Below are 26992 nucleotides of genomic sequence, written 5' to 3' on the forward strand. Positions count from 1 at the left end.
ATTTTTTTTCTTCTTCTTCCTTCACATGTTGTATAACTTTTCCTAAAAGTAGTACATGTGCTGTAAAAAGCGAGCCCTCGTATACTTGTAAAAAATAAAACCGTTATGGCTCTTGAAATGTAACAATAATAAAAAATTACCACAAAATAGGCTGCTGACTTAGGTGTGAAAGTAAATGCTGTGCAAGAAAAAAAAAAAAAAAGAAAAAAATACTTGCATTCTTTTGATAAATGTATTCCTAACTGTAATCCCTCTAACAGACGGGCATCAGTTCGGGTATGTTCACACGGCTAATTTTGGTCATGGATTTGACGTGAAAACTCATGTCAAATCGGCACCCCGTTACCGTCACAGGGAATCTGCACTATAGTCCATACGCCATGGACCTTTATAGAACATGGATTTGCCCATCGAAAAAGACTAAATCCACATGTGGATCTGCGGTGGTACATTTACATGGCCGCGGCAGAGACGTGCAGAACGGCTGCAGACATCTGCCATAGTTTGAGGCGGAGTCCATGCAGAAGTATCTGTGTTGGTTTCAGCCGTGTAAACATACCCTCAGAAATCCTCTCCTCCATGTAGCACTGCGGTTGGATGTTGTGGGAGCAGAAGTCACATTGGTAGCCAAGATGGATGTGAGATGAACAATTTATGACCATACGTAATGCATCTGGAGGGGCTCCCCAGCACCCGTCTCACCTGAGCGGTCTCCGCCATCCTCTGTTCAAAGTCAGACTTCACAGCAGCATATTTCTCCACACAGGCCTTATAGCTCTCCGTGGCTTTTTTGGCTTTTATTGCAGCCTAGAAACAAAAGTGTAAAACTATAAAATACGTAATACAACAGACATCTGAAATCTGAAAAGACCAGGAAATACAAGGATCGGACAGTTTTATTAGAGACACTGGCCCTTTCACAATTGGAGCTTCCCTGTATGGAAATTAGACAAGTGACCCCGGAGTACAACATAAAGCCAATGGAGCACTTCTGTGGATCCATTTCAGTGCAAAACCACATTAAAATGGGGAAATCCAGCAATCTGAGCAGATTTTCAATGAGGCCAGCTCCTCGGTGCTAGAGTAGCCGCAGCCAGAATTCCAAAAACGGACAACTTTGTGGGGTTTTCTCATGCAACAATGTGTAGAGTATACAGAGAATGATGTGATCGAGGAAAAACACCCAGTTAAAGGGGATCCCGTGGACATCAGCAACATGCCGACAAAAAGGGTCAGAGGAGGAGGTCAAGAATCTTTCCAATGAACAGGTACGGCACAATCAAGCCAAATACGATGCTGGTGCTCCAACTCTCACACAACTTCTGGTTCCTTTACACATATGGCCTATAACAGCAGCCAACTACTGCAAGTGCCATTCATGTCTATCGGAAACAGAAAGGCGACACTTCAGGGGGCCAAAGAGCACAAACATTGGATTATGAAGAGCTGTGGAAAAGCATCTCCTGGTCATAGGAATCTAGACTCTTGTTGCATCATGCTAATGGGAGCGCTAGGTTCAGGTTGTTGGAGGTGAAGTAATGGTGTAGGGGATGCTTCCTAGCACACCTTGGGTGCTCTGACATCTGTGGATGAATATGCTGCAGTTATGAAGGCCAAAGGAGATCCAATATGCTAAAAAATATGTGTTTCTAACAAAGAGGGTATTTAGTGTACAAGTCATAGAATGGTAGAGTTGGAAGGGACCTCCGGGGTCATCGGGTCCAACCCCCTGCTCAATGCAGGATCAATAAATCATCCCAGACAGATGTCTGTCCAGCCTTTGAAGACTTCCACTGAAGGAGAACTCACCACCTCCCGTCTCTTACGGTGAACCCCTACCATGCTAACCATGCTATATGTAGATCTCCTACACGGTTCTAGCTGCTGCATGCCAACCACTAACAACAACTATTGCATTGTCCCTAGGGGAAGTCATCCTGCTCTCCACACACCCTGAATGACATAGGTCAATGGCATGCCATCTAATGTATTATTAAACATACATTATAAAAAGATAAAAACATAATTAAGTATTTTATAATCCCCGCCTCTAGTAAAAACAAATTCTTTACGCGATGGTCATCAGACATGTGAAGGAGTAGGGCGTGACTACAAATGCAGAACTTTATTGTTTTAACATGGGTTGGGGCAGAAATACAAGACTCCCATTAGCTGGGAAAACTCTTCATATGGGACAAACAAAACTCTGCCCACTTCTAGGACCTCGGTGCATGCGCATGTAGTGCTTAGTACAGTCAATAACATACTGCACAGGAGATGCTGGTCCTGATGAAGAGTTTTCCACTACAAACCTTAGTAAAGAACCTTTTAAACTTTGTGATGTTAGACTATTTTTCCTAAAATTAAAAACTGAGTTAAATATGAGCCTCTCTTTCTCTGGACCGGTATTTGTCAACTCTAGTCCCCACAACAGGTCATATCAGGATATCCTCCAGAGAGAACACCCATGGCAATTACTGGGGCGCTGACAATGACATCACTTGGGCAATGCTGAGGAAATACTGAAAATATGACCTGTTGGCCGGTTTTATATCTGCGTCCGGTCGGAGGTTCTGTCTCAGATCCGGCTGAAAGTAGAGGAAGAAAAGGCGCTACATGCAGCACGTGTTCTTCCATCCAAAGGCCGGGTAGCTGCGCGGAAAACAGACAGACCCCATTATACTCAATAGAGTCCATCCGGTGTTGTTTGTTCCCATCCAGAGACGGAGTGGTTCAGCCACAGGGATCCCCCTTTCCTGCTCCCTGAACAGAGTAGGAAAGCAAATACTCAAGGCAGGTGTGAAACCATCCTTAGGTCTCATGTCCACAGGAAATTAGATTTATCAAATCTGCACGCTTCTCCAACGTGTTAAATCCGCATCCCATAGGAAAGCATTAACCGTCCGTGGTTAATTAAATAGCTGCCGATGGTATTTTCGGTGATTTATGGATTCCACGCGCGGCGGAAAAAACACGGAATGCTCCATTTTAACACGTATCACGCGCAAGTGGGCTCAACTGTCCTCTATCTGACTGGATCTCCTGCATGCGCAAAAAAGAGACAATTTCAAGTGCATCCACTGCGAAATCTGCAGAAGAAAGCCGTGCGGGCCATATCTTTCCTGTGGACATGAGGCCTTAGGCTCACGCATGGTGTTTTTGTTGCAGCTTTTAATTTCAGTCCTTCCTCTATTAAAAACCGCATTGAAAAAAAACAAAAAAACTGCATGTGGTTTAAATAAATTTTAAAAAAGTGATTTTTAAAACCTCATGTGATTTTGGTGTATCTTTTTTTTTTTTTCAGTTTTAAGAGTAGAAGAACCGCAATAAAACCCATGACACACACACCATGTGTGAACACAAGCTAAAGGGGGAATCTGTCATCAACTGTAAGCACCATAAACAAAGTTATGGTGCTTCTAGTTTTGGTGATGTGGAGTCCAGGGAGCCTCTATTCATACTTACTCAATCCCCCTCCCATAGAGATAAATGGGAGTACGAGCACAGCCTTTTGAAAAGAGTCTAGCTGCTGTGCGTGCCGACTTCTCCAAGTGACACCACAGGAACAGGGGAACGGTAAGTATGAAGAAGGGCTCCCCAGACTCTACATCCCCCAAACTATCAGCACTATAACTTAGTTTAGGGTGCTTATAGTTGGTGACAGTTTTCCTTACAAGACCCTGAATCGCAGATACATTACACAGTGATACATCCTCATATCGCTGCATAACCAGGTCATTTTCCATGAAACTGACAGTCTCATTAGGGCATATTGACACCACAACATTGCCCTCCAATCTCTAAGGGCAACTCCTGTTCCACTGACCACTGCTGGGGAAGGGTTTTTGACAAGTAATGTGTTTTGTTTTTTCGCTCCACCTTGGCTAGATTTTATCCGGGTCTCCAAGAGCCCCTTTAATATAAGCAGCCATACGATATTTAAAAGAGGTATTCCTACTATGTTATATCAGGACCTAGAAGCAACTTTCCAGCAGGAATGCAGCTTTATTACAGGAAACATAAAACTCCACTGTCGTATGAACTGGAGAAAAAACGTAAAACCGCTTATGCATTTTGGACCGCTATACAGTCCTCAGTCATAGCATGATATGATGGACTGCATATCAACCTGAATGCCATACCTGGAGGACGTAAAACAGCCCCAAACACACAAGAATTGTTGCATTTTTGCTCCACTTCATATGACATTGGATCTCCGTGCTTCCTGTAATAAAGCTGCATTTGTGGAACCTCACGTGTGCTGGACAACTGCTTCTAGTTCCCGACATCTACCCACACCTAGCTGGGTTCCATCTGTGCACCATATATGGTTCCTCCTTAGTGACTAGCTGGATTTATGCTATATCCACAGGATATGCTATAAATGTGCGATAGATGGAACCCCACCTATCCCCATAGCCCGAGGCAGTCGTCCTCATATTGACTTACCTCTTCTGCATCCCGGCTCCAGGAGGTGGCAGGATTTAACGGTAAAAGGCAAGCACCCTGTGCCGTCCCCTTTCCCACAGCTCCCATAGAAGTGATGGGAGCTACGTAGACGGTAGCATCACAGCGAGTTACGCTGTTTACACATCTCAGAAGTTATGTAAACAGCATATCTCGCCATGTTATGACTTTTACATACCTCTGGTTCACTTTTATGGGAGTTACAAAAACAGCATGGCACATGTTGCTCTGCTGTTTGCATATAACCCGGCCACCTCTCGCAGCTCGGATACTGCTGCCAATGAAGAAGTGCAGCAGGACAAGGTCTGGGGCTCAGGTGGGAATACCACATTATCTCTTTAGGGGTACATGTTCTTAAAAAATATTACTTGGCATCTAGAAGTAACAATATGCTAAGTAACTATGGAAACGTGCCTAAAAACATCCAACAGTCTCAAGCAGCGGTTCATCATCTTTAGAACCATGGCAAATGTGTATCAAGAAGATTCTTGGTCACATTATCTATTATGGTGCGAGCTGCGCCATCACCTGTAGACATTACCTTTTCTATCTCTTTCGCAGCGGCTCCTTCCTTCTTCAGCTTCTCATGCTCCACACACTTGATGTTGTAAAGCTCCTTGGCTTTTTGCAGCGATTGTGTAATACTCTGGATATTCTGTACGGCCTCCAAGGTTCCAGATACTTCCTCCTTCGTCTGCCAGATATAAACAAACCAAAAACGGCCTGAATTAAACATCCAAAATTTCCCAATGACAGCATATAAACCTGTGCAGTGTTTCACAACAGACCTTCTTATGTGCTTTCAGTTGTTCTTCCCCGTACTTCTGAAGGTCTTTAATAAGGTCCTGCAATTTTTTGACAAGTTCTAGATGGCAAGTAGCAAGCTTTTCTGTAGAAGTTTTGAAGACATCCCAAACTGGCCCAAAAGTCCTGAAATATAAAATACACTTTTCTCAGTCTTCTCTAAATGGGAAATAAAGACTACAAAGCCGGTAGGAAACAAGAAAACTGAAATCACAAACATACCCAAGTTGTGTGCAGTTGCTGGTAGACTTCGCTAGCTTGGTCATTGATCGGGAGTAAGCTTCTTCTATTGCAGATCTATACAATAAAGAGACAGTAAAACCTGTAAGTGGTTTGGAGGTAGGGGAGGAGGTTTACAAGTTATCCCATTATGGAGCTCTGCGTTAAACGGGTTGTCCAAGATATGGTAAGATTCCACAGAAGATAGGAAAAAATATGAAACTGAGCTATACTCCCAGCCGCCCTACCCTGCTGGTCCAGTCCGACAAGCTCCCATCATTATGGTCAGGTTTTCTTTCTTTTTACACTTGCCTGCAGGAGTGATGTTCTACATACATGTGACTACTGGAGGCAAACACTGGCCTAGGAGATATCTGGCACAAGATCCTTGGTGCATATGGAGGCTTCACCGCTGCAGCTTACAAAGAAAGCTCAGCGAGAATGACGGGAGCGGTGACATTGGACTAGCGAGTACAGCTTAGGATGGCTTTACACAGAACAATTATTGTCTGCATTGCTCAATCATGTGAATGTAAGGGTGGCTTCACATCTGTGTTGGAGGTACCACTTTCCTGCTCCGCCTTATAATGGTACCTAACAGCGCCAAACAGACTGCGCTGACTATAAAGGGGTCCCGTTCGGTTTCTGCTCAGCTGCCCCGGATTTTTACCAGAAAAATAAGACCTGCATGCAGCGCTATTTCCTCCGGAGGTTCCAGCGCAGGTGTGAAACCACCCCAAGCAATAGTTGGTCCATGTAAACATGGCCACCAACAGTGTGACAATTCTTTCATTTCTTTTCATCTCACCTAAAAAAATTTAAAAAGTGGCTGGTTGATTGGAGCAAACAAGCACTAGTTTGCCTTTCAATGACTAGCCAATAAACGTTGCAGGGAGGGGTGCCCTTCATGTTCGCGGTTGCTGAACAATTGGTCTGCGTTAGCAGCACTCAAACAAAGTAATTTGCACACTAACAACTTGCTCTAGCTACTATCTTCATCAACTACTCAAACAATAGTTGTCCTTGTGAAATTATACTATATTGTATAATAGGTTCATAGATTGATGTAGTTCCAAAGGTAGGTACCCCAATTAGCCAAAGCCGAGAGCAGTTATTAAGGATTACCCCTCACTCTGGAGGAGCCAGCACGGTTATTCATGGAAAGCCAACTGCAGGAACCTTCACCATGCCTAGAACAAGACCTTGGTGGTGTTAGGCCCTCATCAAGGTAACAACTAAAATCATTGGTGGACAAGGAAACAAAAGTGACCCCCAACAGATGGACTCCCACTGCTACTTTAAATAAAATATCTATTTAACACACTTATTTCCCTTGGGTCTGAGCCGCGGTACCACACACCATCACAGACACACAAACTGCGGTGCCTGCAGACCAGACCCCACCACTGATGGGCTATCTCAAGAGCCTGGTCATCGAAGTCTTACTCCCAGAAAAGGACAATACATGTATAGTGATGTGTCACATGATAACAATGGCCATCCTAGATCACTTGTATGAAAACAAGTACTTGGACAAGACGTCTGCAGTCACAACAGAGAGCTTTGCACAACTTATGGGAGAAGAGTTAAATTATACAAGCGTTGGCAACTGTCATAACCATTGTTAATTGCCAACAATTTAGATGCAGTAATACAGGATTAAATAGGACACAGCTGGAATCACAAAGCTGGGGCTGTTTCCAGTTCCAGGGAGGAATAATAAGAGACTGACACTGTGTCGCTCCATAGATCTGTGAACGATGGCCGCCTGGGTTTCCAGGTCAAGAGAGAAACAACAAGGATGTCCTCAGGGGGACAAAATAAAAATACACGATCCTTGACTTTATAGTGAAGTATAAAAGTGCACCACATTAGCTTGTAGTTGGGATATCGCTGCATCTTCCTGTTAAAGAGGGGCATTCAGACGTCATGGATTTATGGAGTTTCCACAGCTCCTATGGGCTATAATGTACAGTGCTCCTCCAAGACGTGTCCTGCTCCGCTTCTCCTCAGAGGTCCAGCTTCTACCTACAGCCAAGCCCATCCACTAGTCGATAAGAAATGGCTACACTCCATGTACAAACCTGCCGAGATGTGTTCTGCGGTGTGTGACTGTTTTCTGAGGCATTATGCTGTACTTTTTGGATTTTCTGCATACAATGGGCACTACTAGTCCAGCACTCGGGCATCTGGCCTTCAAGTGGCTTTCCAAGTCTATAATTCAGTCTCTAAGGACCTAACCAAAATAATAAACTTGGGGCACACCGTTCCTTGTAGAAAATCCAAAGTGATCTATAGTGACATTTCAGGTGACCATGTTAACCAATTGTTTTCTTAACCCCTTAAAAAGTAGCCCTATTTTTACCCTTTTTTAGTTTTTTCTCCCCACTTTCAAAAGCTGATAAATCTTATTTTTCCGTCAACATAGCCGCCTGAGGGTTTGATTTTGTAGAACAAGTTGCATTTTTCAATTGTAATATTAAATGTACCTTATAATGTGAAAAAATTTCAGAGCTGAGTGAAATGAAAAAGAAACGCAATTCTTGCGGGGTTTTGTTTTTACGGCGTACATGCTGCAGCAAAAATGACTTTAATTTATTCTGCGAGTCTCTACAATTATGACACTTTCAAATTTATATAGCAAATTTTTTGCTGCACTACCAATTAAAGATCTTTAAAAAAAAAAGAATTCTGACCACCATAACTCTTATCTTTCCGTTGATATAGCAGTCCTGTTTCTATTGGTGCAATTTTGGACTTCATACAACTTTTGACCACTTTTAATTACATTTCTTGGAGATAGCGTGACCAAAAAAAGCGCAATTCTGGCATGGTCTTTTTTTTACGTTTACTGTGCAGAGTAATAAAATATATTTCTTTGCTAGACCAAAAGTTTACGGACACAGCAAGACCGAATTTGTATTTGAGGGGCTTTTTGGTCAGATTTTTTTTTTATTATAGATAGATAGATATGGGATAGATAGATATGGGATAGATAGATATGGGATAGATAGATATGGGATAGATAGATATGGGATAGATAGATATGGGATAGATAGATATGGGATAGATAGATATGGGATAGATAGATATGGGATAGATAGATATGGGATAGATAGATATGGGATAGATAGATATGGGATAGATAGATATGGGATAGATAGATATGGGATAGATAGATATGGGATAGATAGATATGGGATAGATAGATATGGGATAGATAGATATGGGATAGATAGATATGGGATAGATAGATATGGGATAGATAGATATGGGATAGATAGATATGGGATAGATAGATATGGGATAGATAGATATGGGATAGATAGATATGGGATAGATAGATATGGGATAGATAGATATGGGATAGATAGATATGGGATAGATAGATATGGGATAGATAGATATGGGATAGATAGATATGAGATAGATAGATATGAGATAGATAGATATGAGATAGATAGATATGAGATAGATAGATATGAGATAGATAGATATGAGATAGATAGATATGAGATAGATAGATATGAGATAGATAGATATGAGATAGATAGATATGAGATAGATAGATATGAGATAGATAGATATGGGATAGATAGATATGGGATAGATAGATATGGGATAGATAGATATGGGATAGATAGATATGGGATAGATAGATATGGGATAGATATGGGATAGATAGAAATGAGATAGATAGAAATGAGATAGATAGATATGAGATAGATAGATATGAGATAGATAGATATGAGATAGATAGATATGAGATAGATAGATATGGGATAGATAGATATGGGATAGATAGATATGGGATAGATAGATATGGGATAGATAGATATGGGATAGATAGATAGATATGGGATAGATAGATATGGGATAGATAGATATGGGATAGATATGGGATAGATATGGGATAGATAGAAATGAGATAGATAGATATGAGATAGATAGATATGAGATAGATAGATAGATAGATAGATAGATAGATAGATAGATAGATAGATAGATAGATAGATAGATAGATAGATAGATAGGATTTGTTTAAAATTTCAAATCCTTTAGTTTTTTTACAATTAAAAAAAATATATATTTTTTTAGTCGCCATAGGCGGATTTGAACCTGCAGTCATTTGACCACTTATACCATATACTGCAATATGTCAGGAGTGGTCAGGAGTGAACAGGAGTTACGGAAATAGCACCTCTGGCCATGGCATACAGATGTGTATTCCTATTTTAGCTATGATTGACTAAGATGGGAATATCCCTTTATTTCAGGACAGCGCATGGAGCCATGCCAATCATTTCTCTTTGTGTGTTGGAGCATACTGCTGGCAGAGCTGTGCAGTCAATAAGCCAAACTTCCGACTCCAACTCCTCTATTTTCGACATGCTCTAATTTCTTCATGAATAGCCCTTATATAACAATTAGTAATGAGAAGTAGAATGGTATCAGGCGCATTCTATAAATATAGCATATTTAATATTTCCAATTTTGAATCCGTACATTTCTATCACCTCCACAGCCCTGACCATTGGTGTATATAACCAAACATCCCTCGCCAGTTAGAGATATAAAGAATGCTGGTTCTACAGAGGAACGAGCCGCTGGGTTTTGGGATCTGTGATGGAAGTGATCTAGTCATACAAACGGTCTTTGAGGAGGGGCTTTTGGTTCTACCTATAAGGGTCTATTTAAAAGGGTTGATCATAACCGGCCAAACGGATATTTGGAAGAACTTTCCTTCCCAATAATTGCCTTAAATAAACAAGATAGCAATCAGCTAATAAACACGCAAACGCGCGTCTGTCGTCTGAGCGCATCTTTTATGTGTGTCATCACAATTCTGAACAACATTTGACCAACTGTAGTCTATGGATATGTCGAGCAATATGCTTGATCACATTTTTATACGCCTGGCGGATAGCTATAAAACAAGACATGAACCGCCCCTAAGTGGCGGAGTGAAGAGGATGGTATTCGCTAATACATGAGTCACTATCGAAGTCTCTTACCTCTCCCGTATGAATTCAGACAGCTCCTTGGTCGATATCTGCCCATGCTTCATGTTATGGTATAGGACATCAAAGCCATTATTCTTTTCCCCCTGTGTAGAAACAAACACATTATAGCCATTACAATATAGAAGTCAATTACACAATGCTACCAATCCATTCATTCTACATAGTGAAAGTAATGGCCTGTTTACACGGGACTAGAGATGAGCGAGCGTACTCGGACACGCCCCTTTTTCACCCGAGTACCGCGATTTTCCGAGTACTTCCGTACTTGGGCGAAAAGATTCGGGGGGTGCCATGGGTGAGTGGGGGGGGGGGGGGGGGGGAAGAGAGGGCTCCCCCCTGTTCCCAGCTGCTACCCCCCGCGCCGCCACGCCTCCCCCCACCCCCCGGCGCCCCCGAATCTTTTCACCCGAGTACTGAAGTACTCGAAAATCGTGGTGCTCGATCGAGTAATTACTCGAAACGAGTACGTTCGCTCATCTCTACACGGGACGTATATTATAGCTCAGAGTCATTCAAGATCCCTGCACTCCCTCGGGAATTGGCACAATATCGCCCCGTGTAAACGCATGCAGAAAACTGAACGATGTCCCGTTCAGTGTAAGCAGGAGTCGGTCACTTCTGAACGGCTGTCTGCTTACTATGAATGGAGGCGGTGGGGAAAGAACGCTCCCCGGCCGCCCCGCCTCCATGCAGGCAGCGCTGTGAGCGATGACAGCGATATTCGCTCCTGGGATGAATTGCCGGGCCCCATTACATCAAGAGCTTGTTCCATTTAAATGGGCCATTAGATAAACATATACTATCCTACCAAAAGCAATTGGACACCTGAGCAAGAATAACAAGTAGTATATTTATATATGTTAATACTTAGTTTTTGGTGCTCCTTTAATCATCAGATGCTCTCCGTGGCATACTTTTTACTAACATCTGATGCACTTGATCTGGTATTTCCTTCCATTCATCCTGCAAATGTCTGGTGAGTTTTCTCAAACAGAGTCAAAAAGCATCCTCATTGGACAGTCCATCCTCAAATAAGATAGACGTATCTGGGTGTGGATGACGCCCGGGAAACGCCTTTTGTCAGAGTGTGTTGTCCCAACAGTTAAGTACCGAGGAGGTTCTGTTATGGTCTGGGGAGGTTTTACATGGCACGGTCTCTGTACATTGGTTGCAGTGGCAAAAACTATGAATACTGACTTGTACCTTGGCATTTTAGACAAAGTGCTGCTGACAATGTGGCAACACTCTGGAAATGGTCAGGAATACTTCCAACAAGACAACGCACCTTGTTACAAATCCAATGCGGTTTTACATTGGTTTGATATGGATGTTCTACGATTGGACTGACTGCACAGAGTCCGACCTGAACCCTACTGAACATCAGGTAAAGAAACATGAAGTGTTCATCTTGTCAGATATTTCCCTCCATTCATCCTGCAAATATCAGCTAAAGTGTATTAGACATTAGAAAAAAGTCACAGAGAGTATCAAATGTCATTAGGACCAAAGGAGGCCCCACTAAGTATTAGCACATGCAAATAAATACTTTTGATTCTTGCTCAGGTGTCCAATTACTTTTGGTAGGATAGTGTAATCCAGAACATAGGACTAAACAGAGGAAATCCGAAGGATGCCAGCAAGGAAAAAAAAACTTAGCAATCTCTCTGTGGCTGGGCTAAAGCGATATGTATCCAGTCAGGAAAAAATGCTGATTTGACCCCTGCATGATGTAATTTAGTGCTGTTTTTTTTAATTTCACAGCTCCCCTTGGATGAACGGCTCGATGGCGATATTAAATAGGAGTGCCGATAGTGGGCATCCTTGCAAGAGTGCCTTTTTGCAAAGGGAAGACAGATGATAGAAAACCCGACGTGTAAATCTGTGCCGTTAGGAGTTATGTAAAGATTCCACAAATGCGTACAAAACGACCACGAAAGCCCATACTGTCCAAAAGTGCCTTTAACCATCTCCAGGACGCATTGTTAGACCTTATGGCCACGGCTGGGTCGGCTTCCAAAAGCAAAATATTGCAGCGGAATTAGACCTTGTGCCCCGGCATTGACCCCCGTGTACCTGTCCTGAAGTCTTCTTTTTTGCTCTGCGGATGTGCCCGCTGGCGTTCCGTTGCACATGCACAGTGCAGAAAGTTGCGCCAGCGATGATGGGGATCCATTGCGACTTGCTGCGGTACAGATGGGCTTCCATTGACTGCAATGGAAGCAGTCCGTGCGAGGCTTGCACTAGAATAGGATATGCTGTGATTTTCCCCCACGAGTGGAAAATTGTGGCCATGGAAAAGCGCTTTCCATAGCATGTCCTATGGGGAATATTTGCTGCAGGATCCGGAGGTGAGCTCTCCCTCTGGATCCCACAGTGCAAATATGGCCGTGGGCATTGGGCCTTTAGTGTCTTTTCAACATTGATGTTAGGACCGCTGGAGAAAGGTCAAGGTCAAGGAGAAAGGCCAGACAGTTATTTTTTTTTCCCCATCAAGAATATAAGCAAAATAGTTTAGCTTCCTTTTGTGAATACAGCATTTGTTCTTTCTTACTTAACCAAGATTCATAGGCCTGCTTGGTCATTTGCCAGGCTTGTTTTTCGTGGGGGTTGGGAAGAGATTGAAAGAACTTGTAAGCATCTTTCAAATTAGTGCTATGCAGCTCTAGGTTTGTCTTCATCTGTTTTTTTTAAGCCTAGCTATGCCAGATATTAAATTGCCCCGTAGAACTGCTTTAAGGGTATCCCACAACAATTGGGGGTTGTCAGAGTGTTGCTTGTTATCCGACAGACGTTCAAGCCACCAACCCCTGGCTTGCATTTAGAAGGATTCATCCGAAGGAAAGTATGATGGAAACTACCGTAGATCTCAGTACCCTTGGGATAGCGGTCTTTCAAACTCACTATCAGAGGAGCATGATCAGAAATTATTAATTTTGCAACAGAGGAAAAGTTCGCTCTATTACGTAATGCTCATGAGAGTATTATGGAGTCTATTCTAGACCGAGAGTCAGGCCATGCGAAGAGTGTGTGAACTTCCTCCCTTCTGGGTTCAGTAAACCCCAAACATCAAGTAATAGTTTAGACTCTTAGTAGTAACATAATATCAAATCTCTCTGTCTAGGAGTATTAAAGTCTTCGGTGGGGCTAGATCCATCTTCTTTATGGTTAAGAATAGAGTTAAAGACTTTCCCCGACAATCGTAGAGTCCATATAGATTGTATATACTGAACTCATCAGTTGGACCTTTCGAGTGTATCTGTAAGATTTGGCCTGCAGAATCACGCCATTGATGTACGGCCTTGTAAGCTAACCCTTTTTGTACAAGTAAAACCCCAGCTTTCGAATTGATAGCGAGACATCCATCCATATATGTTGCCCAGCCATAATTTTCGTATTTGCATGAAGTCGGGTTCGGTCAAGTGTGTTTCTTGAAGCAACGCTAGGTCTTTTAATTTTTTTCAGATATCGCAGGATCATCATACATTTCTGCGGGGATTTTAATCCCTTCCCATTCCAGGAAATCACATGCATAATATTGAAACAAGAATTACGTTTAAGTAACGAGCCCTCGTCCACAAGTGAGATCCCCCCCACCCCGCCCCATGAAAACAACCCTACAAAACCACCATGATTAGTGAGAGAACAAAATACAGAAAGAAAAAAAGACATTTCTTCAGAATTCTATTTTTCCAACATGTGGGTATTACAAGATCCCCCTAATGTAGCAAGCAAACCATGGCGGCTCACAATCATAACCACCTTAAAATGATTAGATCCATAGTGGTAATAAATCTGAAGAAGCAGATGAAGTCCACAGACAGCCAGGAATGGTGTGGATTAGGTCTAAGGACTATCAGTTAGTCAATCTAACTAAGTGACATCTCTCATAACCAGTGATAAACCAAGTTGTGATCCAATGAGGAAGATAGTATGACTCCACACGCTCACGTCACATGATGTAGAGTCATGGGGGTGACCAGGAAAACCTCTCACGTTGCTCCTTTGGGGGTGAAATGTGTGGGCGGTGAGAACGCTGTCGGTCTCACTGTGATGAGCTCTGTGGAAGGGTAGTTTGCCACTGATCAGTAGCTTGACTGTGGGGGAAGGTGAGTTGAAGTGTCGTCAAAGCAGTTACTGGGTCTTAAAGGTTGAAATAGCGCCATGTTGTTGAAAAACCTTTGAAGTAGTAAGTTATAAAAGGGTAAGTTTCATCTTTTTTAGATAGCACAGAGCATTACTGGTGAGAATACCTTAGGGTGATTTCTGCGAAATGGTCAGTAGAAATTAGCTTTGAGCATCAGAGCTTTATCACTTTAGTCCAGATATTTAGCAAAATACTGCTATGGTTGAACGGAAATGTTGCCGAGCCTTGGTCTTTGGAGGTTCTGAAACCCTGTCTCAACCTTTGTGCCCTTTCAACTTTGTGAGCAAGAGATTCCTGCTGCTTAGGCATCCACCAAATATGCAAAGATCTTCAAGGTCTAAGACTAAGGTGCTTCTACATGAAGATTGCTGCGGTGTGAGTGGTTGTCCAGATCATCAACTTTCTCGCACAACTTTTTAATTTTCAAGCAGAGCCTCCCTTAATTGTGTCCATGTTGTTTCATGTTCAGATTCCAAAGAGCGCGATCTTCATTCTAATTCATCTATTCATGTGCCTTGAAGAGATAGTTACTCTTGACTGTCAAAGTTTCTTAAGTGTCAGACGAGAGCAACTTTGCTACCTAAATAGCCATACAGAGGACGATATGCTTACATTTGAGCAGGTTTGACACTACGGTGGTGGAGTGGGTGGGGGGGGCTATGTAATTGCATTATTAGTGGTGGAAGTGGCTGGGTCAGACTCAGAAGTGATATCTGCTGGAGTGTTATTAGAATGAAGGTCCCCCTGAAGGTTACACCGATGACAGGGCAGGTTATCACCTCTCTGTGTGCACTCAAATTCAACGCTCCACAGTGGAGAGGCAGTGGAAGACAGTCGGAGCCGTGGTAATGTACATCCTTCCATGAAGGCACTGGAGTCGAAATTCCACATTTGTCTCTCTTTATGGTTTCTTATCTTAAAACAAAATATTAGATGAAAAGATCCCAGGTGTAAGAACCCACAAAAGCACCGCTCTGCATGTAGACGGATGTCAGTTGTGCCACTTTAGAAGAAACTTTAGAAAAAGTTCCTAAAACTGAAACCGCACTGCAATAGCACATTGTCAGATTTTACCTGGTGTGGTAAATTATAGAAAACCACAAACTCAGCAGTAAAGAATCCTCTCAAACACTAAAAAAGACCTGCAGCTGTAAAGGCACAGATTGCAAGTGGCGGTCACAGTGCCGCAGAGTGAGGTTTTTCCTAAGTAACCCCCCCTCCCCCCTCCCACCATGGGAATGGCTTCCTGCACACAGTACACTAACATCAGAGGAAGCCGTCCAGGATTGAACTCCTAGAACTTCCAGCATGACCCAGAAGCAAGTCAGGCAGTCAGCGACCGATCCTAGGCCACTTCCTCTACCCCTCACCCCACTATGTAGACAGATAATGACCAGGTCAGCATAAGGAAAAATAAAAAAAAGTTTCCTTTAACCCTTCACTAAATTGCAAACTTTTAAAACTTTTTATATTCCACAACTTGTTTAGCCATTTCATGTTCCAGTCTGATTCTGCCCAATGACCACGTACTGTATTTAACTTGGTAGATCTGTGCCACACGGGCATGGATACTGCCAAATCCATTTCTGATTTTTCCAACGATTAGCACCATTAACGGGCTAAAATCTGCATCAAAATCCAAGGCAGTACTTCGAAGCACAGACTCTTTAAATGGTCAGATCCATGGTAGAAAAATCAGACAACGAGGCATAATAGTTCTCTAATAATACAAAAACAGCATCTGAGAACTGCAGACAGTTTCCTCATCTTGTATAACTTGTATGATAGATGAACATTAGCCAGACGCATTCACTTCACCAAGAGCGGCTGACCATGTCATGTGTAAGGCGGTGTCCTAACTTTTCCCAAAGGTAGATGTTTGGGGAAAAGAAGGGTTCGACATGTTGGATGCCAACACGCCCCATCCTTGGTTCGCAAGATACGCCGCCACCAGAACTGTCTGGCCACAGTCTATCCCCCTCTTCCTGCTTTGTTCAGGTGTAAATTTGCATCATTTTTTGTCTTCACGTATCTGTCGGAAACTTAGCGCTTTTTTTACCCCGCCTGGGAGAAAAACGTGCAAATGGAATGCGCTAACATCTGTGACCATTGAGCCTCATTCACACAGTGGAATATCGATGCGGATTTATTTTATTTTAAAAGTGTTTTTATTAATTTTCACTGCTCAGTTGTACAGTCAATATCAAAAACATCAAGAACATTTCAACAGCATCTATTGCTTTCTTGCTCATTAAACTTCTAGCTTGTACTTAATAAAATGAAAGTTTTCATCCCGCCCACCCCTGCTAATTACACTTATAGTTGCTTCTAATAAACTTTTATGATCATCTTATTCTAAAACTTTGTAACATTATAGAAGGGAAAAGGGGTAGGAGGGGTCTAAGGTGGATTAGAGATGGGGGGGGGGGATGTTATCGATGCGGATTTAGACGCACATTCCACACCCATATCCACAGCAACGTTTGTACTAATTTAGGACTCCATTGAATCCTATGAAAATCTGTGACGTCATTTATACTATAGATGATGAAATCCATAGTGTGGAAGAAAAAAAACTTACATGTTGACGTTTTTCAGCGCAGTAACCACGTCAGCCGGCCGCACGTGGATTTACCCTATTGAATGGGGTTAAACTCGCATGTGCATCTGAATGAAAATCCGTGGCAGAACTCCGAAGCTACACCTCGCAGTTTTAACGCAGATTAAACTATCAGATCTACATCGGAAAAATCCTACATGAATCTTATTTAACCACATGAACCTCTACGGCAACCCGTAGGACACGTCCTCAGCCAAGCCCACCAATGTCAGCCCTGAGTATGAGGGCTTCCTGACTCGCCCCCCAACAGCAGATGTTGGTGAGATGAGAGTGCATGTAATGGGGTTGTCAGCGGGCAGCTACCTAATGTGTACGGGCACCTTAACACTCTTGCATCAGTAGCATCGGGCTACCTACGCACAGGTGAGCGTGCTAGTGGGCCAAGAAGCTTGGCCTGTTATTGCGCTCGCCAGCTTGCATTTTCATGTTGATGCAAGGTGTTATTTTGTCAAACACACCGCCCATCACATCAGTAAAGTAGCGATACTCCGGCGCGGCTTTCAGCAATGGGCGAAGCCTTCTGAAGAACATGAAGATAGGACATGCAGCGTTTCTTTCCTGCACCGCAGTGTGGGAAAACATTGCTTGTGTATACAGTGTTTCCCGAAATTAAGACCCAGTCATATCAATTTTTGCCCTAAGGGTCTTATTTTCGGGGTATGTCTTATCATACTTACCTAGCAGGCGTTGTCTGGGCCCCTCTCGCTGGTCTCATATGACTCAATCACAACCATTCAATGTGATTCAGAGCAATTGCTTGCTGGAGGCGGGGTTTACAAACCGTTACCAGCAAACTAACTTCTGTCAGCGCTGAGAACTGCAAGGAAGCCTGCCGGAACTGTGGAGACCGGCGGGAGGGACCCGGACGGCGCCTGCTAGATAAGCATTTTTTTCCCTCATGTAGTGTATGCTAGGGCTTATATTTCAAGCACCCCACCCTTTCCCCCAAAATCAGGGAAGGTCTTATTTTGGGGAAAACACGGTATGACTCCATTCAGAAGAATGGGGTTCATATTCGTTAGAGATGTGTGTCTTGCAACGCACAAATCTCAGCCGTGTGACCCCACACGAGACCCACATAGTACCTATAAACAGTGAAGACTCTCTGCAGCTATTCCACACTGTTGCACCCATTAATACATACGGTCCAACAATAAGATCAGCACAGATCTGTACATAGCATTGCGACAGCCACATAATGCGTTCCTGTGCCAGTCTCTGCTGTCTGAGATCAGCATAAATCAGTACAAATCATGCTGTAGGAATCACACATATGTTGTGTTCTGGCCCAATGCCAGGATATGTGGACACATACAGTATTTACCATTGGGTTGGGTAGCCAGGAAGAAGAGCTGCAGGTAAATGATCCTGTTTAGTGGGTGCAATGTTATTACAGCACTTCCTGGATGACAGCTTCCCTTTAAAAGTAGAGATTTCCAACTTGTGGCTCTAATCCCCAGCCATGAAGGTAATGGCAGTTCTACATATTGGTGACCTGTCTACTCTTACATTATATGTTCCCAACTGTAATCACAAGACAATCATCTGGCACAATCATGTGGCCACATAAGACTGGTTTGTACTTCTTAAGTAGATATGGAGGTGCTTGGCACATTTATCTAGTGCGGAGCATCTGTAATAACTGACCATAGAATGAATAAGCAAACGCCTCAAGCACATGCAAATTAATACTTGACTTACATGTCTTTCAAGCAATGTCTGCATTCCAGTGATGAGGATATTAACCCTTCAAGATAGTCTGTCGCTACCACCATTGCCAAAAACTTTACCACTGCCATACATGGTTTCATTTTTGTGTGTGTATGTGTGTATATATATATATATATATTGCATACACACATACATACACACACACACACACACACACACACACACTATTCCTCAGCACTTCGAGTAATTTATTACCCTCTACCAAGTTGGGTACTTATTTTACCGATCTCAGAGGGATGGAGGGCTGAGTCAACCTTGAATTAGTGGGTGGAGACTAGCTGTTATGTCGCTATATACTGTACACTGGGGAAAAAACGATTCCGCTCCCTCTTGAAGCACAAAGAAATAATGCAAGTATGGAGGATATTATACAGCTAAACTGAGCAGTGTAGATGTGATTTCAGTAGCATTAACTGCAGTAGCCACATCTTTGCAAGTCCCTCTGCTTCTCTTTCGATTCTCCTTCCCCTTTTATGAGCAGCATGAGACAACCACTCATCATCTTCTACCTCCTGTCACCCATCTTAGACCATTGACAAATGAATGCATTCCGAACGTATTTATGTATCTGTAACATGGATGGGTCTCCTGACCCGAACTCCAAGCAACATACCAATCTATGATACTCAAGAGCTTTGGACAGGAGACCGCGAGTCAATTTTTGTCTCGGAAAAAGGAGAGTCTGACATTATTTTGTTTTTTTAATTATTGAAATAATGAGTGACAAACCCGGTTTAAAAAAATAATTTCTATTAAAAGCAATGGGAGTAAAATTTGGATTCTTTAATTTGGCCTCCAAAATGTTCCTTGAACAACAATTGAGTAGGTGGCCCAGTGGTAAGCACTGCTGCAGTGGTGGGGCTCCAAGTTCACTTACCATCAAGGTCAAATTCTAAGCTAGAACTCCAACACCCCATGCTAGTATGTGAGGTCGAAATGTCGCAGTCTTTTTTATGCTTATATACTGGGGAAATAAAAGAAGATTTTTTTAAGAAAAAGTTATCCAGTGTGCTGGTCCTCCTTCTGAAATTTTCCTGTCTGGTGTGAGGATCTACAAGTCCAGATCCATTGGTGAGGAACGTGCACCATAGGTTTATCCACGCTTGCTCACTAAAAAGGTTGCGTTGCTTTCCGCTTCTTCAGAACGCCAACACTTGAAGGTAGCCTTGCTAAGCAACACACCGGTCCTTTCTGCTCCAAGCAGAAAGCTTATATTTTTTGACGATTTTTGCTAAAAAATAACAGGATGATTCGATTAGCAGAAATTGGCCCGATTTTATTGCCCAGCCGATCACAACGAGCAACACTACTAATAGTTACGAAAGTTTTTTTCTATAAACACCAAAACCCTAAAATACGTCAATACTAAAGAAAAGGGAAATTGTCTTCAGTGTGATGCAATCATTTGTGGTTTTTATGCACATGGTTGTATATGTAGCTAAACAAGTCCAAGCACAACTCACAATTCTTCATAAAGACTCCTTCAAGAGCACTACCTCAGCAAAAAGATGATCAAGAACCACAGTGGTGGAAATCATCTAGTCCATAAGACACGATTATGCTGGATAGGGGATACTTTCAAGGGAGCATTAACCCAATTCCATTCACAGAAGGGCCATATATAGCAGCTACATGTCCCAATGCCCAACTTGAAGCAAGGTTTAATAAGAATTATACATTTTATTAGCCTTCACATCAGTGTTGCAGGTTGGATCCACCATTGCCGATTTCCGCTAGAAAGAAGAACAAGCTGCGCTATTTCATCCTGTAAACCCTGACAAAGTGCCAGACTGATGGCTGGAAATCGATTGGATCCCATTATAGTCAACGGGGGTCCACTCAGCTCTGTTTGGTTCTGCCATAAGCAGTTTGACCAGAGGGTGCCATTTTTCTGCGGAAAAAATAGAACTCGAACGCTGATGAGTCCTTCTATAGGTGCTCCAGAACATGTAATCAGATGTTCTACTAATACCATGCACTGGTGCATTACGGTCGTAGCTCCATTCTTCTGTCCCAGCATTTCTATCCGGTCAACTTTTGACACAGCTGAGGAATTGCAGGCGATCAGCACATAGCCGCGGGTCCGACAACCAGCTATTATTTCCTGAGAAACCCATGATTAATTTAGTAGGATGCTTGGCCGTGCTGAACTATGCTTTTATGCTTTCAAAAGCCATTACACAGTGTAGAGCAGGTCTCCACTCTTTGAACATTAGCGTTTATCAGAAACTTCCTAGAATTTTCAAGTGCCTTTTTAGAGCTTACAGAAAAACTAATTAAGGCCAGATTACACAGGAGGAAGAAGCGCTTAAGCAAACACAACATAATCCAGTTCTGTAATGTGCCAGCAGATCTGTGACCTTGCACAACTAGTCTCACACTGCCAGGAAAAACATATTTCCCAGTACGGAGTGCCTGAAGCTTCAGTAGGACGCAGCCGTGCGATGGTTTGTGGACACGCAACCATCATCCCACCACCAATACAGTAATGCTGCAGGTGTGAGGGGTGGACATGGCGCATTGCTTCTGACTGCGCAGGAATGGTTAGGCCTTGTATTAAGTAAGCAGGTTCCTATGGATCCAGTACAAAAACTTTTTAAAAAACACAAGTTTTATTCAACGATATTTAAAAAACATACACATGAGCAAATCCAGGAGACATGCTACACGTTTCAGACTGGCATGGCATGAGGAAGGGCTGCAAGGAGCTAGGCTGAAACGTGTAGCATTTCTCCTAGATTTGCTCCTGTGTATGTTTTTAAATATGGTTGAATAAAACTTGTGGTTTTAAAAGAAGATTTGGTGCTGGATCCATAGGAACTATTCTATGACTATACCGAGTTGGGACGGAGCTGTGGGATTCCTTTTCACTGGCTGCAAGAAACCGGCATATGGATGAGCGGCTTTAAACATACTCCTTGCTATGGTAAGAGTGCAATCTATTTTGTGATACATAAAAAGGTACGGTTACACGAAGCAACTAACCTTCAGAAAAGTTGTTGAAGTATACAAACAAAAGGACTGTTCATAAGTTGTTTACTGGGATATCATTCATAGAGGGGATCTCCATACAAATTCGTTCACAGGTCATTCAAATGCTAACAACTACGACTTTACACCAGACTGCTTCAGATCAACGAATGACTTTTTTTTGGGAAGCTGAAATGAAACGACTAGCAATTTACGGCTCACCACCCTGTTTGCAGCCATGTTTATACTGAACAACTATTTGAATGTGCTCTGTTGAGTGATTATTCAGCTGATAGATGGGTGCAAGCGTACCTTTACCTGGACCACATACACAGAAATAAAAAATATATATATTTGTGTATGCTTTTTGCTCTTAAAAGGATTCTGCAATGGTTGAGTTATTCCCCTATCTCCATGATAACTTTCAGATCAGTGGGACCCCAATGCTTCCTGAAGTGAGGGCAGCAGTTGCACAATCGCACCACCATTCCATTCATTTTAATGGGAATGCCGAACATAACTGAACAATTTAACTCCGCTATCCACAGCAGTCCAATTGAAATGAATGGAGTGGTGGTACACATGTGGAATTGCCGCCGCCCTCACTTCCCAACGTGCCTGAGCTCCATTGTTGGCACTGGTGGGGGGTTTCCAGTTGGGCTTTCACTGATCTAAAAGTTATCCTGCTATCCTGTGAGTAGGGGGTAACGTTCCATCATGTCACAAACAGGTGTTGGCTGAAAATCACTTGGCCAACAGCCATTTCCGAGAGCTCCCTTATATACATGATCGTTCAGCACAGCAGAGTGTGTGTTTAGGGAGGTAAACTGCAGCACGACAGCGGCTTATCTCTTGGGGAACAAAAGAATCGAATGCTGAAACGCAACATCTCTGATCCCGCTTCCTTCCCAGTCATCTGTCGGAGGAAAGTTAAGCCGTCCCCATACAGATTACAGATATCCACACCCGCCAAAATCATTGGATTTAGACTAAACACTAACAAGGCCATATATACGTAAAGCCCTATTTACACGCAAAAACGATCGCTCAAAATTCGTTCAAAAGATAGCCTGAATGACAGTCTGAGCAATCATTTTGCATAAACTACTAATGGGCACTAATGCCCATTAGTAGCTTATTAGCTTAATTTGCGTGCAAATGAGCCTCTCTTCGCTGTATGCAGATAACAAGTGGTCTGTTATCTGCATACAGCTCCATTGCTCTCATGGGACTGCAGCTGTACACAATGTTATCAGCACTCCTGTGGAGAATCACAGCATACAGTCCCTGCTATCAGCTGGCCGGCCGAACAATGGTTTTTATGCCAAACTAAAAATCATCGTTCGGCAGCAAAGCAAATGATGGTAGCATTTAAATGCAACGATTATCGCTCAAAAGCCATTGTTTGAACGTATTTTGAGCAATAATTGTTGCACGTAAATGGGGCTTTAAGAAGTTTGATTGTAGAACTGAACAATCACTTTGTAAGCATTTGTCTTGCAGACTCAGCCGTGCATACGGTATTTTAGTCCATATTGGCCATTACAGTTGTCCAAACGGACCAAACAAGTGACCAACAAAATCTCTGAATGTTCTTACAAAGTAAGATGATTTGTGGACAAAAGCTTTCATCCATTTATATCAGCTGTAGGCTAAGGAGTACGGTCACCTTTACCCCAAGAACACTCAATTAGGGCCCGTTCACATCTGCGCTAGGGCTTTCGGGGAAAGAAAAACAGAAATCATTTCTGTTTTTTCCCCCCATTGATTTTCAATGGGTTTTCAATAGGAAGGAAAGCCTTCACGCTTACCTCCATTCCGTTATGAAAACCGGAAATAAAGGAATGGAAGCAAATGGGGAAAAAAACCACTTTGCATGAGTATATGCTTATTTATTTTACTGCATGGTGGGCTGGATTTACAGAAATTGTACAACTTGGAAAACCCCCTTTAAGGTGCTTTTAGACGGAATGATTATCGTTCAAGAAAATCATTCAAAAGAGCGAACGTTTAGCCTAAATGTGAACCAACAACGTGCGATAATGGCTCGCTTTTTGCTCGTCGCTCATTTTAAATCCTGGTTGGCCCGTTCACTTATAGTTGGGTTTAACCAGCGCTCGTTCAGTCCCTCTCATCACTAATACAGCGAATGTGAGCGACTCAACGATTCTGACGGATTTCTGGTTTGAGCGAGCCAACGCTGTATCTGCCTGTCTATACAGGGTGCACGAGAGCGAGCGGTGACGTCACTCGCCTGTTCAAACGATAAGTCTGCTTGTCTGAACAGACCCTCAGGCTACGGCAGTTGTTCCTTCGCACCTTCCATGCATCCACGCTGTCACATATAGGCTCCGTTTCCAAGCGTTGAAGCTGTTGGCATAGCTCCTTATTGACGTCAAGGGGAATTTACACCTGAAGTTGCCAAAAGTGGCTCAAAATAGATTATGACACCAATTCTTACACAAGCTGTCATAGCAACTATAATGTAAGAAGTCTGGATAAGAGCTATGAGGGGCTCAGACTGCAGCCCCCCCAGCCTGGCAGTAACACGGGGACAGAATGCGTACTTCTTACAAGAAACCAGGATGGAAAGTGGATGGAGTTCTCTGTATGACTCAAAAGGAAGGCATCGGCAGAAGAACATAAACGATCTGAAAAACCTATATAGAGAAAAATGAAGTCCTGCAGCTTTCGCTCGGCCACCGAGTCTCACAATAGTCCGACACTTCTCAACAGTCACTTCATTCATTATCTCCGGCAGGACTACACTAAAAGGGTAAGACATAAGCTGAATGGCCACTTTATTAGAGACACCCGCCTTTTCATGATTGGAGCTTCCCTGTATGGAAATTAGACATGTGACCCTGGAGTGTAGCAGAAGGCCGCTTCCACACAGGCAACAGAGTTGCGCAATTTCCTCGCGATGCGACAGTGCAACAAATCGCATGCATGTGAAGCCCATTCTTTCCTATGGATTCCTTCACATTAGCATGTTTTCTGGACCTAAAGGTCCGCAAATCAAATCTGCAAGCTTTAATTGAACTGCGGATGCCCAGGTTTCTCCGATTGAACTGCGGATCGTCCGCGTGGGGAAATTCAAGTCCGCCTGTGCACATTGGGCCAACAAGAGGAAAGACAAATCACACACACTGTTCTCCGCAGTCTCTGATCTGCACACAGACATGACAGCTATAAAAATTTAGTATTGCTGCCCCCACTTCAAACAGCTATAATTATATGTGTGTTGTACAACCTGTGTTTTGCTACAGACACTTCAGTTATATATTATTACTGTTTAGATACCAAAACACGAAATCTGTGCTGGTCGCTCATAGGTAAAAGTGGGGGAACACTCAGAGATGCTCATTGGAGGAGAAAACACTGTGTGCATCATTATTTTTCCTGTCAAAGGTGACGTAATCTGCGAAGTAAACAATTCCTAGGTACACTGTTCGCCTAATACTAGAGTACTACTAGAGGTAGTAGCAATACTAAATGACCACACAGTTGTAGATGGTTTCACAAGAAACGGAAAGCAAAAAGTTGAGACATCTCGAGTAGCTGCACGTTCTGGTTATATAGAAAGCGATGTGCTGCTTACAGTATGCAGAAATAGGGAACTCGTCACTGAGACTTCAATGTAGACTGAACTACAACATCCGATGGTGTGTCACAGGGTTTGTTTGATTCATGCCAAACCCAACATAGAGAAGTCTATATGTATGCATGAAATCAGAGGCATATGGATGAACAACAGAGTCACACAGAAGTCTACGGAAATTCTGTGACTGTAGAGATCATAAAATTGTCATATTCCTTCGTAGTACACTACACAAGGATGACCATCTGACAACTATATTCTTGGACCCTCCGCTTCTGTGTTACAGGCAACCTCCAAATTTGAGGAACTTTATAAAATCAGCAGTCCATTGCCCTCCGACACACAAAAAGGAACTTATCCCTGTAATGTAAGGATCTGTAAGACCTGCTCACATGTACTGACCGCGGACAGGATACAAACCCTTAACACATAACAGGACTATAGGATCCTTGGGGCATTCACATGTTCCACATCCAATGTTGTGTACCTGATCTGCCAGTAAATTTCCTGTTGGGGGTCTTTATGTTGGTAGCAAGGATGAGATCTCATCGCCACTCAATTAAAGAGGGAAAGATGGAATTACCTGTGGCGGAGCACTTTTCTAGCCACGGACACAACATGGAACAGAGGAGTTATCAGACTGAAGGGCAACTCAAGTCGCAGCAAAGAATTTGGGAGTATAAATTTATGACCATTTTTGATACGCTCAAGAATGGAATGAACCTTGGAGCAGGGTTCTTGAATCAGTGGAGAATATGAACAGTCTGAAGGAGGTCAAGAGGTGGTGTCCTTGGGGAGAGCGCCCAAGGAACATATGGGGATGACCGGGGAATGGGTGGGTCAGGGATGGCATTATTATATATATATATAGGTATTGTTTCATCGTCCTTATGTGCAGGTCTGAGGGAGAGATAACACACAGGCCTGTCACCTCCCAGCACCAATGTAGAGATCATAAAACTGTCACATTCCTTAGCAGTGGACCAATTAAGTATTTACTTCTCTGCTCATCTTGTCCGGTATTGTTTTAAGAACAAGGTAGTCTCCGATTTCTGTGCCATTTCATGTATGTACATTTGTATTTATATATGCCCCATCCAAATCTGTTTCATTATGCCTGAGGAAGGGTCCTAGGAGGATCCGAAAGCTCGCTATAACATCATGTATTTTGTTAGCCATTAAAAGGTATCATATCTACAAGATTACTTGGTTTCTCTTACTGAGAACAATCACATTTTGTCTTATCATCAGAATGTCAGTTGTAGAAATCCATGTGCCATTCCCTTTCAATACTAGCTTCTCCCTAAAATATGCGTAATGAAGAAAGTTATAGGGTTTTCTGGAAAATGTTTGTTTTTTGAACTTTTTTAAAATTTCTAATAGCACCTCCCACAAAAAGTATTTACAGCCCT

The 26992-nt window shown here is 42.7% G+C and overlaps 1 protein-coding gene across 1 annotated transcript in view; it reads right to left on the reverse strand.

Annotated features, from left to right (window-relative positions):
- The window catches only part of FCHO2 (FCH and mu domain containing endocytic adaptor 2), a 127560-nt gene that overhangs the window by 77655 nt on the left and 22913 nt on the right, over positions 1 to 26992 (reverse strand). Inside the window, exons 2-6 of the mRNA XM_066602917.1 lie at positions 10506 to 10597; positions 5494 to 5568; positions 5256 to 5397; positions 5009 to 5161; positions 703 to 807 (exon numbers count right to left, since the gene is read on the reverse strand). Coding sequence (XP_066459014.1) covers positions 703 to 807; positions 5009 to 5161; positions 5256 to 5397; positions 5494 to 5568; positions 10506 to 10597 — 567 coding nt within the window. The remainder of the gene's footprint in view (positions 1 to 702; positions 808 to 5008; positions 5162 to 5255; positions 5398 to 5493; positions 5569 to 10505; positions 10598 to 26992) is intronic.

The sequence above is a fragment of the Eleutherodactylus coqui genome, chromosome 5 (genome assembly GCF_035609145.1).
Source record: "Eleutherodactylus coqui strain aEleCoq1 chromosome 5, aEleCoq1.hap1, whole genome shotgun sequence".
Classification (NCBI taxonomy): Eukaryota; Metazoa; Chordata; class Amphibia; order Anura; family Eleutherodactylidae; genus Eleutherodactylus; species Eleutherodactylus coqui.